The 15676-nt window shown below is 45.4% G+C and overlaps 4 protein-coding genes across 4 annotated transcripts; 1 reads left to right on the top strand and 3 right to left on the bottom strand.

Annotated features, from left to right (window-relative positions):
* Nucleotides 1-786, top strand: VC83_06260 (uncharacterized protein; the record flags this gene model as incomplete). Its single annotated transcript, XM_024469863.1, has 1 exon — nucleotides 1-786. The coding sequence occupies one exon, from the start codon at nucleotides 1-3 to the stop codon at nucleotides 784-786; it is 786 nt and encodes a 261-aa protein (XP_024324245.1).
* A 569-nt stretch (nucleotides 787-1355) lies between these two features.
* On the bottom strand, nucleotides 1356-2507 carry VC83_06261 (uncharacterized protein; the record flags this gene model as incomplete). The annotated part of the gene is made up of 1 exon (XM_024469864.1): nucleotides 1356-2507. One exon carries the CDS (start codon nucleotides 2505-2507, stop codon nucleotides 1356-1358), a length of 1152 nt encoding a protein of 383 aa, XP_024324060.1.
* A 953-nt stretch (nucleotides 2508-3460) lies between these two features.
* Nucleotides 3461-3838, bottom strand: VC83_06262 (uncharacterized protein; the record flags this gene model as incomplete). Its single annotated transcript, XM_024469865.1, has 1 exon — nucleotides 3461-3838. The coding sequence occupies one exon, from the start codon at nucleotides 3836-3838 to the stop codon at nucleotides 3461-3463; it is 378 nt and encodes a 125-aa protein (XP_024324300.1).
* An 8098-nt stretch (nucleotides 3839-11936) lies between these two features.
* VC83_06263 (uncharacterized protein) lies at nucleotides 11937-12335 on the bottom strand (the record flags this gene model as incomplete). Its single annotated transcript, XM_024469866.1, has 1 exon — nucleotides 11937-12335. The coding sequence occupies one exon, from the start codon at nucleotides 12333-12335 to the stop codon at nucleotides 11937-11939; it is 399 nt and encodes a 132-aa protein (XP_024324059.1).
* Nucleotides 12336-15676: the final 3341 nt, after the last annotated feature.

Consider the following 15676-nt stretch of genomic DNA (forward strand, 5'->3'; position numbering starts at 1 on the left):
ATGACGGAAGCTCCCAAGGATATTTCTGGAAAAATATTTCATTTTAAGCCTCCACATGAATTGAGTCTGCATGCCAGACTAGAAAATAACCCTGATCGGATGTATCAGATGCACCTTGTAATCGTCTTGGGGGAATTCTTGTATGGAAAAGTTAATGTTGTCACCATCACATCCCACATCGACAGGAGCCTTGATAGTCGAGTTTACGTGCCAATCCGTGCTCCCCACTGGGTTCTTAGCGACGACCGCCCTCAACTACGATTTGCGGGCGACTATCCGGGTGCGTTACCTTGTGCAGTGACGGAGTCCATCGAACTTCCGAAGCCTCAGAGTTATGTAAGGCTAGACTCTAGGAGAGAAGTCTTATTTGAGACTTTGTACGAGTTTAACGGACAGAATGGATCTCACTACCCTCGCCTATCAACGCAGTCTAGGAAGCTGCTTCGATCGCTCATCACTGATGCTGAAAGAGGATTTATATCCCAGAGTGACTGGGCGAGCAGGGACATACAAGAAACACCATCTCTTGCACTATCGGCCTACATGGACATTTATCGACGTGTTGAACAGGTCACAAAGGAGAAGGACATACTTTGTGACTTGCGAAACAAGGATCACCGCCTTACAGCTGTGGTTAATGAATACCTTAAAGGGGATTGGTTGCACCAAGAGAAAGAACTGAGCAAAAAACTTGTGCAGCAAGAAAAGATGGTTTATTGTGCAGTACACAATCTCATGGATAAGAAAGAACATGGTGGTGAGGGGGGGCAGTCGATTACATTCTAGCTACTGATTCATAAACCACCCGGGTGATAACTTCTACTTGCTAGGGTAACTTACAAGGGTAAGTAGACTTCTGCATATAAATCCTTTCCGCTATAGACTACTAACATCATCATAGCACCATCCTAGGCTGTTGTATACTGTGCCTGAGAAATAAAAACTTCAACATCACTATTAATTTATCCAAACGCCATCCACTTCATACAAGAACCTCAGATATGTGTTGGTTCGTTATATGCAAAGTATGTTCGCACATCGGGCCAGTCATTAAATGTATAGATGCAGAGTTCAATGATGGGAAACAATGTTCAAAACCTTCCCTAAAACGAGACTGGTGCCCAGATTGTCGCTATCATAGCACTAGCACCAAGAGGGTTCGAAAATTTTGGTGTTGGTAATAGGATAATCACGCATAAGGAAGGGCTCAAGATGTTACTTTCTCATAATTTGAAGCATTTATGTTCTGACAACACAAAACTATATACAAGAAATTGTGAATCCATGACACCTGACCCTATGTCCCTAAACCGTAAAAATATACAATTACATGGACCTGCGATCTAATGTGTTCTTTACGAATAGTAAGCCTGGTGACGGCGGATATGCTCGTTCAAGAAGCGGACTGCGCGTCTTGGCTTGGCGACGTTGACAAACTTGATGTTTTGAGAGATACCAGCTTCGCATGTGGTTCCTTCGGCGACGGACTGAACAACAGACCACTCGCCAGAAGCGCAGCGTTGAAAAGTGGTTCCACTGATACAGTTCCATGTGCCGTCTTGGTCTGGGCAAGATGAGCCAGCAGCGGTCTCAGAGCTACCAGCGGTGGTGTCGGAGCTGTTATTTGCTGGAACGTCCACATCCGCAGCAGAGGCAACTGGGGCGGCAGTCTCAACAGGGGCGGCAGTTTCGCTTGCTTGCTTGTTACTTCCGGCTGAGGCTGTGACAAAATCGCCGCTTGGGAGAACGGTGGAGACGGAGGAGGCGGAGGAGGGGTCCTGTGTCGACGAAGGGGCTTCGGATGAACCCCTGCCACCACCGGATCCTCCATCAGCCTGGCAGTTTCCTACCGGACCTCCAACACTACCTGACCCGAGCTTGTCGATGGAGTCACCGGGGCTAGGGAATATAAGGTCTACACCCTCCTTGGTCGCGCAGCCGCCGTTGTCAATGTTTGCTGTGAACATATCTGGGAGGGCGTCGAAGGCGGCTGTGTCGCGCTTTGACTTTGAGTTGCCCCCTGTGATGTCGATTGGCGCACAGTTCATGTACATCTCGCAGTTGCCGACCTTGTTGAACCAAGTCCAAGCAAGAACGGCTTTGCCAGTTGGAAGGCTGTCGGGGATGCTGAAGCTGTAATCATCTGGGACAGGTGTGTCGGGACCGCCGCCGAGGTTACCTTCGACGCCTTGAGCCGGGCAGCCTCCCTCAATCAAGTGAATGACCTTCCAGACGCTGTCCTTTGCTGGCTTCTCGTCGTAGGTGACAGAGATCTGGCATGATCCACCGCCGTGGACGGCACTGCCGACGAAATTCAATGGCTGCGTGGAGCCGAGGGCCATAGTGTTGCTAGCACCCTCTGCGTCGTAGATACCACCGCTCTGCTTGTTGTATGTGTGAGGTCTTAGAGAGTCCATGAAAACCAGACTATGAGAGCGAATGTCGCCACTTTTGTCTCCTGTTATAAGTAGTATATACACACACTGGCTCTCTCCTGCATCGTCCATGTCGTAAATAGAGTGCAAGTCCTGGCCAAGAAGTATAGGATTGAGGCCGTGGCAAAGAACAATTGACGTCCAAGAGTCATTTCGAAATATTGCATCCCAGACACTGTTATGCCTTCCATGGAATATTAATTTTGACATAATGAACATAATATGGTTAAGTGCTCATCTTGAAGAAAATTCTAGTTCATATAATTACTTAATGTTAAACTTGTACCTAGGGACATCCGTTTCAATACCAGGGACGCCGACCCAAAACTATGAAGCTAGTATAACCAACAAAGACCTGATAGCCATCATCATGCTGATGGGCCATCGGAATGTTGGTGGCCATCGGCATGTTGGTTGCCCTCGGTTGCGCAATTGTCACGATTATCTGTCTGCATCGTATACTCTTCTTGCCATCAGTCACAGTCACCAGATAATACCGTAGGTCTCGGTTTCGTTTACATCATGCAGTTGAATGCACTATACATTGTTATTGTCTCTGCTGGCATTGCTATAAGCTCTGCTGTCAACTCAAGCACTACTAATTCTTGGTTAAATGCCACTAATCTAACTGCCACTACTCGGTGTTCCACCCACTCGCTTCGATCGTAGGTGGCGACAGCAAGTTGTGCGTGCGACAGCAAGATGTGCGACACATAAAACGAAGAAAAAGACGCCTTATATAGCAACTATATAACTATATAATTAAAACATAAAATCAATAGAACTACTATCACTATCGCTACTGCCACTATTGCTACTACTATCACTTTGATCCTTACTATACGTAAAATGATCACTTTTGATTTCTGTCACGGTTCACCAAGGCATAGGGCGCCAGTTGGGTATTATGAATTAAACTCAATCTAGAGAAGAAAGGAAAGAGAAGAGGAGCACTCGAGCAGTGGCTCGATCTATATACAGCTATTGTGGAGTGAATTCTCTTTAGCGAGACCAGTTCTGAGAATTCACTCCACAACTGAAAACTTCGCTCCAACCCCGGAAAGCTCCCCACACCCCTGAACCCCCACTCGAGCTGCAAGGCGCACTTGATATCGTAACAATTTCAACCCTTCCTTCTTCCGCTCTGCTACCCGCTTCCGCTCTGCTACCCGCTTCCTCTCAACCTTACGCTCTTCAATTTCGATTTTACGTGCTTGCACTTGTAGCTGCTTTACTACTTGGTCCGATTCCCTTGCTGCTCTTGCGTCTGCTTTTGCTTGCAACTTTGCTTCCTTCTCTTCCCGCATTTTCCGTGCATCTGATGCATATAACTGCCCTCCTTTCTGTAGTGATTTCCGTGCCCTTGCCTTTGCTGCCTTCTGCTCTACTGCACGTAGAGTCATAATATCTAGCTCGGTGTAACGCTGACTTCTAAACGATAGAAGACACAGAGGTTTCTTGCGTAAGGTTGGCTTGACAGAGGAGGCAGGGGATTAGACACAAAGGCTTTCCAAGTAACACGTTACAGTATTGTAAAGAATACTATATTGAGTTGAGCACGAAGCTCCTATCTAAGGAAATACTATCTACTTATATAGTGGCGTCGTGCCTCATGGGTAATCTGGATAGTTGGCGGATAGCTAGATATTCAGGATAGTTCGTGGATAGCTCAACTATCCAATATCCACTAGTTTCTGCAACTATCCATTAGCCCCGTCACATGGCAGCCTACCCTGCTTCCCACTGTGACTCACACGTCACGTTACTAGGCCCTGGCCCTGTAACCATGACATCATGTTACTATAGCCGTAACACTCGGTCTTATAGAGCTCTGCCCAGTGTAGAACAACTGTAGTTCCATGTGCAAATGGTTGAAACCCTTCTCTTGAAGGCGATGAGAAAGCTTCCTCTGCTCTCTTCTGCCAATGTTCAACCGCTTGCACACTTTGCATAGTTGTTTTCGGTGTTGAGATAATATTATATGAAGCAAATGGCTCATAATCAGGTGTTTGATTCCGAGTCTCTTGTATCTTGTCAATTACAAGTGGAGGATTATATGGATATAGTCCTGCATTTCTCCAACCAGATTGAATTGTACGGACAGTTAGAGATTGCCGTTGGATTTGTGGGAGGTCTGAAAGGAACGTGCGTAGCTTATACTCATAGTCGTAGCTACGTACTGCTTGATCAAGTGCCTTTTGATGAGAGTGTTTGCACTGCTTAAAAACCGCTACATCAAGAGGTTGTAATAGATGTGTTGTATGAGCAGGAAGGCAGCAAATAACAATGTTATGCTCTTCTGCTAATGTAAGAAAGCGCTCTGTTTTATGAGAGTCATGGCCGTCAAGTAATAAGAGGCGAGTATCATCTGGTGCCATATGCTCTGCAGATAGTTGGATAAAATGCATAAGGTATTGGATTGCAATGTCGTCGTTTGAATACCCGCTCTCATTTACAATAATGAGAGCATTTGGCTCAAGGTCATCATTGTACCATGAATCCATATGAAGTTTGCCAGGGATAATGATAGCTTCTGCAAGTGCAGCACCACTTGCATTTACTGCCTCAATTACAGTAACAGAGAGCCGATTCTCAGGATTATCAACAGTCCACTGCTTTACACCGATTGGTACAATAACAGCCATAGACTTATAACACCCAATCATATAGCCTGTCTCATCAACATTCCATAAATTATATGGCTTAATGTTATGTTTTGTAATAAGGGCGTTATATGTGAGAAAGAATTCCTCAAACACCTCTTTCTTTTGTGCTTGCTTCCGATGTGTATTTAACGTCTTCGTGTGAATTGTATGAAATTTGGGGTGTGCTTTTAGAAAGCGTTGTAGCCACCGTTGTGATGGTATCGTACGATTAGGTCGTAAGTCTGCAACTGCCCGTAGTATCATAGATCGGTTGGCAGGGACCCCGCGCTCAAGTTGGTCGTATATGAATTGACAGACCGCAGTCTCTTGCGATTGAGATAAGACTCGATTGCTACCTCCGTGGGGTAATTGAGGAGATGTAGTACTCGTAATACGACGTCGGAGTGTCTCACGGTTGACATTGAATTTATTTGCAACCCAAGCAATTGTATATGTACTTGGTTGTTTTAAGAAGAACTGTTGGGCCTCATTAAGGCGAGCATTCATAGTAGGATCGTTATTTTGAGGCATTGTAGATTCTATGTTATGAAGAATACTATTATTTTCTCTATATATCAAAATAACGGTGTACGCACATCTTGCTGTCGCACGCACAACTTGCTGTCGCCGCCTACGAGCGAAGCGAGTGGGTGGAACACCAAGTAATGCTTCAATGGATACTAGCTCTCCACTCGATTTCACGGCCTGGACAGGACCAAACTGTAAGCAGAACAAATCTAAAGCACACAATTATATGTTGTTTAACCATCCCTTAGGTACAGGACATATGTTTGAGGTTGGAGATATATCGAGGCGGTATAAGTGGTGGATTATACTAGCGAGTGCCAACGCGCCCTTTTCCAGCTTCAGACCAAGTCGCCCACTTAAAGAGAGAGAACAGCTTAGTTTTTGGCAAACATTTGAATTGGACAATTGTGGACGCTTTTTGCACGCGTATGGGCCCCAAGATTCACCAGGTAAAGGTTTGAGAAAAAATGAGATAGCTTAAAGCTAATATATAACAGCTGGATGTGCTAATTTAAACACATTTGCGTGCCTTCAAATCTGTCTAACTACGACAAGTTCGACTACTACTTCTTCGACTACTACTTCTTCAGCTACTATTTCTTCTACTGCTACTTCTTCGACTACTACTTCCGCTAATGCGGGTGCCACGGCAGCATTTGCAGAAAATACATTTTACCGCCTCTCGAACAATTTTCTTGGTCCTGGGTATTCCGTTACTAACATGAAAGAGAACGACATTCTCTCACGCAAACTTAACATGACTATTACTGGCAACGACATCAGGCAATACTGGCAAATCAAAAGGATCCCTAATACTGACAACTGCTGGTTTGCGGGTCCATGGCTTGGGAAGAATATGCGGCTCTCCCTAGACCCGTTAAATCTAATAAATCCGCTTATGGTAGAGGCAGATGATACAGCAATAGGGCAGCAGTGGAATGTTCGGAGAATGCCAGATGGGACGTGGAGAATTCGTAACCAGTGTTCCCATTAGTATAATACTTAAGTATTCAGGCCATTATGATACGGGCCGTATCAATACGGTACGGTGAAGCTTGATATGATACTAGTGAGCTCTGTATCAATTAATACGGGCAATAACGTAACGTATGGGGTAGTCGGACATACGGGGTAGTCGGACAAAAATGCCCGACTACCAACTCAGAACCTTCATACCTTCCACCATGAACATCCCACAACCATTGAAGACAACATCCAAAAGGCTGTCATTGCGCTCCAATTGAAGGAATTCAAATCAATTAGACTTGCTGCAGACCACTTCGAAGTTCCTAAGTCAACTCTTGTTGAAGATGTCTGGGAAGAAAACGCGTGCTGTAGCTCACGAAATTGAACAAGCTCTCTCAAATGCAGAAGAAAATACACTAGCACGATGGATTACACGTCTCACTGCCACGGGTTTTCCTGCAACTCCTATGTTGATCAAGGAAATGGCTGAAGAAATTCGCGTACGACGCGTCCAAATCACGTCTTCTCAAACCACTCTTCGGACCAATCCTACCCCCATAGCCCATGAATGGATCTATAGATTCTTAAAACGACATCCAAACTTTAAAGGGGTCTACTCAAGACAACTAGAGTCTGCACGACATAAAGAAGCCACTCCTATAAAGATTTCAGCTTGGTTTGACGCGTTTAAAGCACGAATTGAAGAGCGAAAGTACAAGCCATGCAACATCTATAATATGGATGAGACAGGTTTTGCAGTTAGAGAGACTCAATCCACGCGAATAATTGTTGATTCTACCTTGAAATCCAATTGGAATGTCACAGCTGGGAAGCAGGAGTGGATAACTGCATTGCTACAAACTGGCGCTTCTCAACAAGTAATAGTGGCTGGACTTCAAACAGTCATGGATTTGAGTGGTTGCGGAAGGTATTTGAGCCTGAGTCACACAAAAAGTCTGGAAATCACCTGCAAATGTTGATTATGGATGGCCATTCTAGTCACATTACTGGTGATTTGCACTGTGCATTGCGAATGACATCGACCTTCTTATTCTACCGCCTCATTGCTCTCATATACTCCAACCACTTGATGTTGGGGTGTATGGACCTCTTAAGCGATTTCATGCTCAGGAAGTAGATTGGTATACTCGAGCAGGAATAAAGCGAATCCAGCACTCCCACTGGGTTGAAATCTTCCGGTGTATTCGAGAGAAGGGTCTTATACCTCAAAACATTAGAAGTGGGTGGAGGGCAGCGGGTTTAATACCCTTTCTCCCAGAAAGAGTTCTGGCTAACCTTCCACTTCCACCAACCGAACCACCTCGCACTCCTCAAAACTCAACCAATATCACTACTCTGGATCTCTCAATACTCCGAAGTTCTCCTCCAGATGGAACTGAACTAAGGCATGCAAATTTAGTATTTAATTCAAGTATGGCAACTTGTGACTCTCCTGCTTCACCAACTCGACACTATGCCAAGAGAATAACTAGGCTGGTTGAAAGTCAGAATGCTGAACTCAGCATCCTTCGGAAGGAGGTGAAAGAGTACAAAGAGATACTTGAGACACGAAAGAAAAGAACTACGGGCAAGAGAATTAAGTTGCAAGGTGAATTTGTATTCAGTACCGAGGAAGTGTTGAAAATTGTCCGGGAGGCAGAGTTGAAGTCAACTGAGAAAAGACCACGTGGAAGGCCACACAAATGGCCAATTGAGTGGTGGTCAACTATATGCTCATGAAGCACGTGCAAAAAGAGAAGAGAAGGAAGCAAAGGCAAGGGCAAAGGCGGATGCGAAAAAGTTACGAGAGTCAGCTCAGGTAGCAAAACAGCTACTAAATATGGCTTAAGCGGTCTGCAATTGAAGACCGCAAAGCAGAGCATAAGCGTGTTGCAGACCGTAAAGCAAATGGTTTGAAGTCGCTTGTAGTGGTCTTACAGTATAAGGCATACAAGAGTGGCGACGACGAAGATGAAAATGAGTCGGTACAAAGTTTAGATAACGTGGTTTATCAGCGAGTCGCGCATATCAGCGAGTCGCGCACTTTTCCTTGGCACGGAACTTCAAATATAAATATAGTAAATTTTTTACAAATTAAAATCTAAAGAGCTAGATACATCTTCTTCTATTTTACAAGTTCGCGCGTTATGGCCAGCCTTTCCGCAAGTGCCACAGCACTGTCCAGACAGTTGTCCCTCAACCTGATTGCCCCTCTCTGCACGTAAGTCGCGTCGAACCTGCTCATCTACCTCCTGCTGAGACAAAATATCGTATGCATCCTCTACTGTAAGTGCACCTCCTTCACGGATACGGTTCTTTTTAGCCCTGCGATGCTTGCTAAGCGCTTCATTTACTGCTCGAAGTGTATGGATCTCCCCTGTTAAAAGGGTATTCTGGTGAGCTAATCGCTCAGTGCCCTTTGCTAACGCAAAGACTGTCTCAAAAAGAGGTGTTTGCGAGCTTCCCTGGTGACGGGCAATCCTTTGCTTCACAAGAGTTGTCTGTGAGAGGGCCTCGGTAGGGTTGTGAGGTGTCTGGGAGACCCAAGGGTCGGCGTCGGCAGGGAGGGGTAAAGCAGGAGATGGAGTCCGTAACTTCACATCGAGCTTTGAAATAACAGCTTGAGGGTTGAAAGGCACTAGGCCAGCTCCATGGAATCCAGCCTGAGCATTTTGGGTCGTTATTGACTCTATAAACACTGCTTGGAAGGCAAGGAAGAACTCGACCTTAGTAATATGGTTAATATAAGCCTTAATAAAGGTCTCGATTTGTCGCCCATATGCCCTTTTCAACACACTAAAACACCCAACGTCAAGTGGCTGGGTAAGATGGGACGAGTGAGGAGGCAAACAAAGAGTAATAATGTTGTGAGCCTTACAATACTCCTGAAATTCGGCCGATTCGTGATTCTCATGCCCATCTAACACAAGCATTCGATATGGACCCTTCGCACGAGTAGCAGTGTGTTTATCGAAGTGTTTGATCCATTCTAGACCCGTCTCATTATTTGTCCATCCATTAATTGTTGGCTTAATCACCCAGTCGTTTGGGAGGTCGGCCTCAGTGTACCAATTCGTGAGGTGATTCTTCCCTTGCACTACTAAAAATGGAGGCACATTCCAACCCTCACTACTAATACAAGCAATCGCTGTTGCCCATTCCCGATTGCCAGGCTGAACTGCCTTGCCTCTGCCACGTCGATCGGTACGTGTAACAACCATTGCTGGACAAATAACTCTCATCATAAACCCCGTCTCATCGAAGTTGTAGAAATCACAATCTAGAACGCCATATTTCTCCCTCATATTCCCAACAAGTCGAAACCACGCGCCAATAAGCTCGGGATCTTTGCACAAGGCCCTTTGAAAGTCATAAACGCGATTAAAACGCGTCTTTAACTGTGGTTGCCGTTGTACGAATCGATGGGCCCAGAGCTTTCCTACGTGTCATACTGACATTCGTTGCACTCAGTTTGCTATCAAACTCAAGAGCAAACTTAGAAATCTCCTCCTCAAACCTACAAGTCACCATACATATCTTGGCTTATCACACCAACAACAGAAGCAATACTACTCAACGATTGCTGCAAACTCTTCTACTACATCTGTTTATGCTACATACATCACAGCATATCATTTGGACACTCATTGAACAAGTTATTAAGAAAATCTCCTCCTTAAGGGGGTGGGCCAATACTACCACATGGCATATCTCTACCAACTAGAGGCCTAGGAACATAAACGATAGCTCTAGAAGCTTCTACAACCCTCTATGATTCATTACACGTCATCGCTCCTTAGTTACCCACAAGATTGCTTAAGTTATGACATAATTTATCTATAGGTACTCTGACCTTGGACCTCCTTTTCACTTCCTATAGGCTAGAAACCCAAGAGATGGTTCTATGGGATTCTCTTACGTTCACTACATGATTAGCAAGCTAGTTGTGGGTCGCACTTGATTTCTAATACATTTACCAAGCCTGGTTAGTCATGGAAAGTCATGGAAATGAGAGAACTACACTCCTTTGGCATAAATAGGATTGCCCTTTCCTTAAGAAAGGGCAAGCAGGCAATACAGTAAATCGACTATCACATACTTCCACGTCTTTTACAAGCTTCCAAGCATTCATCTTGTTACTCCTTGTTTCTGAAAAGTCAGTGAGGTGTTAACCTCTGACTTACCCCTGAGTTCCCAGACTCAACATTTGTTGCAACTTGTCTGAACCACTTCACTACATCACACACCTGATTGCTGCATTGTGGAATAGTCTAAGCTACAACCCTTTGGCTCTGTTTCCTAAGACAGTGTGTTGTCTTAGTAAAATCATCCCTTCCTTGGGTGGCTAGATTCTCACATCTGGTGCACCCACCATTACACTACGGGGTTCTGTCCTCACGATTTAAGATGAAGATTAGCCATATCTTCAACACCAGCAAGTCGGGGCGCAAATCCTCTGGAATCCAGACTGAGTATATACTGAACAATTGTATCCTCTTTTATATCGTTTAATTTGTGACAATTCGATCGAGCTTCGGCGCGGGGGGTTCAGCCAGCCATTCTATCGCGGAGTGTTGATTCGGGCACTTTATAGATCTTTGCAGCAGACCGACAGCTGATTTTTCTAGATGATCGGATAGCTTCGATAGCAATAATAATACTTGCTTCTTGAGTTTGAATTTCCATTTGTGGTGGTTGAAAAAAAGCGTATTGAAGTTAGTAGGTTGGAATGTGGGGGAAAGTGCGCGACTCGGTGATATGCGCGACTCGCTGATAAACCACGTTAGTGAAAATAGCTTTGTTAATTTTATATTGTTCAGGTAGTTATCTATCAATACTACGCTATTACCTTGTTGATTCATATATATGTACATCATATTGATGCATACCCAAACTCGCTTTCGCATACCCAACTCGCTTTCGCATACCCAACTCGCTTTCGCCACCTACTCGCTTCGCTCGTAGATGGACAAACCACCGAGTAACAAACGGCAGTTAGTGCCGTTGAACGGGATAACGAGAAAACTATTGACCATGCTGATGGTGACCCTAGACTGGTTCACACAAATGTCGTAAATGCAACCAAAGTGCATGAGGTTAGGCTCCCCATTTAACCGAATGATATTTGAACTCATGCGGCTATGCAGAGAAATTATGTGAACGGTTGTATTTTGAGAGATTTCAGAGTGAGGATGGTCTTAAATTGGACGGATCAAGGGCTCAGCATCTAAGAGACGCAGGATCTGTTTGAAGCTATATTCGAGCACTGAATTGAATTAATTGCCCTCGTTACATTGGTGCTATTGTACTCAGCACCCACCAATCACAATGGTCTATACAAGAGTCCATAACCATAACCATATCAAGATGGTTTCAACTCTGGCCAGGGTCTTCCCCAGTCTTCTTCATCACGAAGAGCTTTTTCAAGTCCTTCAAGCTCTTCTTGTTGTAGGTGTGAGAAATCGTCTTTCGAGATGTCGTTATCGGTATCTAGCACCGATTTCTCGAGGTCAAAAAATCGAGGTGCTTCCGCAGTAATCATGATGTTGAATTTGTTGAGATCGCTATGGACGATACCGTAGGTGTGCAATTGCTCCAGGCTACGCTTGCACTCGCTGTAATCACTAGGCCTAGCAATCCTACCCTGGAGTTCCTCGCATATAAAGCCGATTATTTGCTTTTCATTTCTCTCAAAGACATAGGCGGACAAGCGGGGGATCAGGCAGCAGCCTCGCTCGGCAAGTGTATTGTATGTTTTCATCTCCTGTGTAAAATATGGGAGTTCAGATCCGAATGGACAAATTTTGAGGATCTGCCGCTTTGTGTTAAGCTGTAAGCTCGGCACCCTAGTTTTCGTCACCCCCCCGTTCTCGTCACCCCACCTCGACGCGTCTGTCTAGAACACGACTCTTCCTACTCAACAACAACATGTCTCAAAACGCTACCCGAGAGTTTGCCATACAATCAGCTATCAAGGATTTTGAATCTGGTGTTTATTCTACCCAATCAGCTGCCGCAAAGGCGTATAATATCCCACGGACGACCCTCGCCTCGAGACTCAAAGGCTCTACAAACACACGCGTTGGCCATGAACAACAGCAGAGACTGACGCAAGGGCAAGAGGAATTCCTTGCCGATTGGATCCTCGAGGAAGACTCACGTGGATATCCTCCGTCTCATGCACGAGCGCGAGAAATGGCCGCCCGCATTCTGCATATGAACGGCGAGACGGAGCCACTTGGCAAGAAATGGGTGTCTAGCTTTCTACAACGGAATCCACGCGTTGCTTCTGTTATAGGCAGGAGAATTGAAGCTTCTCGCATTGAGGGAACGAGTTCTGAGCAATTACGCACATTCTTCGACCACTTCCACCGTATTCAAGAGCAGCGTCAAGTCCAGCCTCAGAATATTTGGAATATGGATGAGCAAGGTATTGCTCTTGGCCTTTGTATGAATACACAAGTTCTTGCAAGCTCTAAAAAGTCACGTACTTACGTGAAAGCTCCGCAGGATCGTGAGTGGGTCTCAATTATTGAGTCAATCTCAGCTATAGGCCAGAAGACACGCTGCCTTGTCATTTTCAAAGGGAAGGACCTACAAACAACATGGTATACAGCAGATAACGTGCCAGATTGGTTATATATGTCAGAAAACGGATGGACATCGAATCGGATTGGGGTTACTTGGCTAGAAAAGATTTTTCTACCAGAAACGAAGCCGATTGATGGTGGATACCGGATACTTGTCCTTGATGGCCATGGCAGCCATGTCAGTGTAGAATTCCTTTGGGTCTGTAAACAGCATCAAGTTGAGCTTATGTTTCTACCTGCACACTCTTCACATGTTTTGCAACCGCTTGATCTCTCATGCTTCTCGCCTGTCAAGGGCAAATACCGCCAGATGATTACGGAGCTCTCAGCACTCGATGACTCCGCCCCAGTTAAGAAAGCTCGCTTTATTGCAGCCTACCACTATGCACGAGAGGAGGGCCTTACAGAGCGTGTTATCCAGGGCGGCTGGCGTGCTGCTGGTATCTATCCTTGGAATCCAGCTAAGGCTATCAACTCCTCACAAGTCAAGAACCAGCTAAAGAGTCCTCCACGTCGGAAACGTGCCCGTTCTCTGGATTACGACGTTACTCGGACCCCACAGAAGCCACGGCATCTTTTCGAAGCAGTCCGGAGCATTACCAAGGCTGCAAAAATACCACGGATGCAGAGGCTTGTGATCCAGAAAGCAGGCAAGGCAATTGGGAGGTTGAATGCAATCCAAGCAGGGCATGAGGCAACAATTCAACGGCAGAAGGCTGAGATAGAGAGTCTGCAGGCAAAGAAGCCACGGAAGAGAATAACTGTTGATCCAAATTCACGCTTTGCAAATATAGAAAGTATTAAGAAGGCATTGGACGAAGCAGCTGCTTTGGAGGCACAAAGAAAAGGTAAGGTTACGGAATTTGCAGCCCAAAAAGCTACAGAGATTAGATCAAATATGACTCTAGAATCTATGACATTTGAGTGGCAATTAGAGTGATATTCGTTGTATTATTTAGCTATCATAATGAAAGGTGTTGATTCCGGAAGGGTGACGAGAACGGGGGGGTGACGAAAACTAGGGTGCCGAGCTTACAAGAAACACGCGGTTCTTAAAGCTATGCCGAATGTCCAAATCTAGGACATTCAAACGAGGGAGGGTACCTAAAACAGCATCTGGGGAACTTGTCTTGAAAAACCGTCAGGGTGGTCCATTGTTCATCCCAAACGTCCACTTTGTTCCTTAAATCTTGTATCACGTCCGGTCCATAAGTCTGGCCATCTGGTACGATAATGTTGCAGGAATTGTAGGAGTGGCATCATAGGACTAGCGCAGGATTGGCGTAGCCGGAGCCCTGAGCGGCCCCACCAAAATAGTTCTTAGATTACCTCAACTGTAGACTCTTAGAACTTCAATCAATCAACAGCTTGTGTGACAGTGCCTCTTCCGCAGGCTCTTCTTCCACATGCTGAGCCACTTCCACGAGCCCCTCTTCCCTAAGCAGACTTTCGCAATCATTATGACGCTTCAATCATTATGACGCTTCAATCATTATGACGCTTCAATCATTATGACGCTTCAATCATTATGACGCTTCAATTATTATGACGCTTCAATCATTATGACGCTTAAATCATTATGACACTTTGATTCGGTGTGCAAGGTTGGGTAGCTGGCATCGGCAGGTGGAATTCTGACAGTAGACAGTCGAATAGTAGAATTGATTTATATGATCTATATACCGTGTCTATATACTGTGCCGTTGGTTATATCCGCCTCCAGAATCACTTAACGTGGTTTACCACCAAACGGAACATCCCACCAAATGAAACACTTTCCGATAGCATCGCAACCTCAAACCCAATTACTCCACCACACCACAACAAAAAGATGCCTCAGAAAGCTAATGAAGGCCGAGTTTTACTAGCCATTCAAGCTACCAAATCACCCCACAAACTGTCCATCCGACGTGCTGCGCAGCTATATGAGGTCCCACATGTAACACTTACCCGTCGCATACACGGAAGCCAACCACGAGCTGGTAGACGCGACAAACAACGTCCATTGACCCCAATTGAGGAAGAGGAGCTCATACGATACGTACTTGACCTAGATTCGCGAGGATTTCCACCTCGAATTGAGGATGTACGAGATATAGCGAATCTCCTCCGTGCGACGCGTCGCGAACCCCCAGTTGGAAAAAACTGGCCCTACCGCTTTGTACACAATGAACCAAAGCTTAAGACGCGTCTCTCTCGTGCGTACGACCTCCAGCGAGCCCTCTGCGAAGATCCTGATTGTATAAGAAAGTGGTTTGAGCTGGTAAAGAACATGCAGGCGAAGTACAGCATCCAGGATGCTGACTTCTACAACTTTGATGAGACGGGCTTTATGATGGGTGTTATCTGTGGGAATATGGTTGTTACGAGCTCAGATCGAAAAGGCCGAGCAAAGCAGCTTCAGTCTGGTAATCGGGAATGGGCAACAGCGATTGAATGTGTGAGTGCAGACGGCTTTGTAGTGCCTGCATACTTGATTGTACAAGGCAAGCATCACCTTGCGCCTTGGTAC

Source organism: Pseudogymnoascus destructans, assembly GCF_001641265.1.
Source record: "Pseudogymnoascus destructans isolate 20631-21 unplaced genomic scaffold scaffold_10, whole genome shotgun sequence".
In the NCBI taxonomy this organism is placed as follows: Eukaryota; Fungi; Ascomycota; class Leotiomycetes; order Thelebolales; family Thelebolaceae; genus Pseudogymnoascus; species Pseudogymnoascus destructans.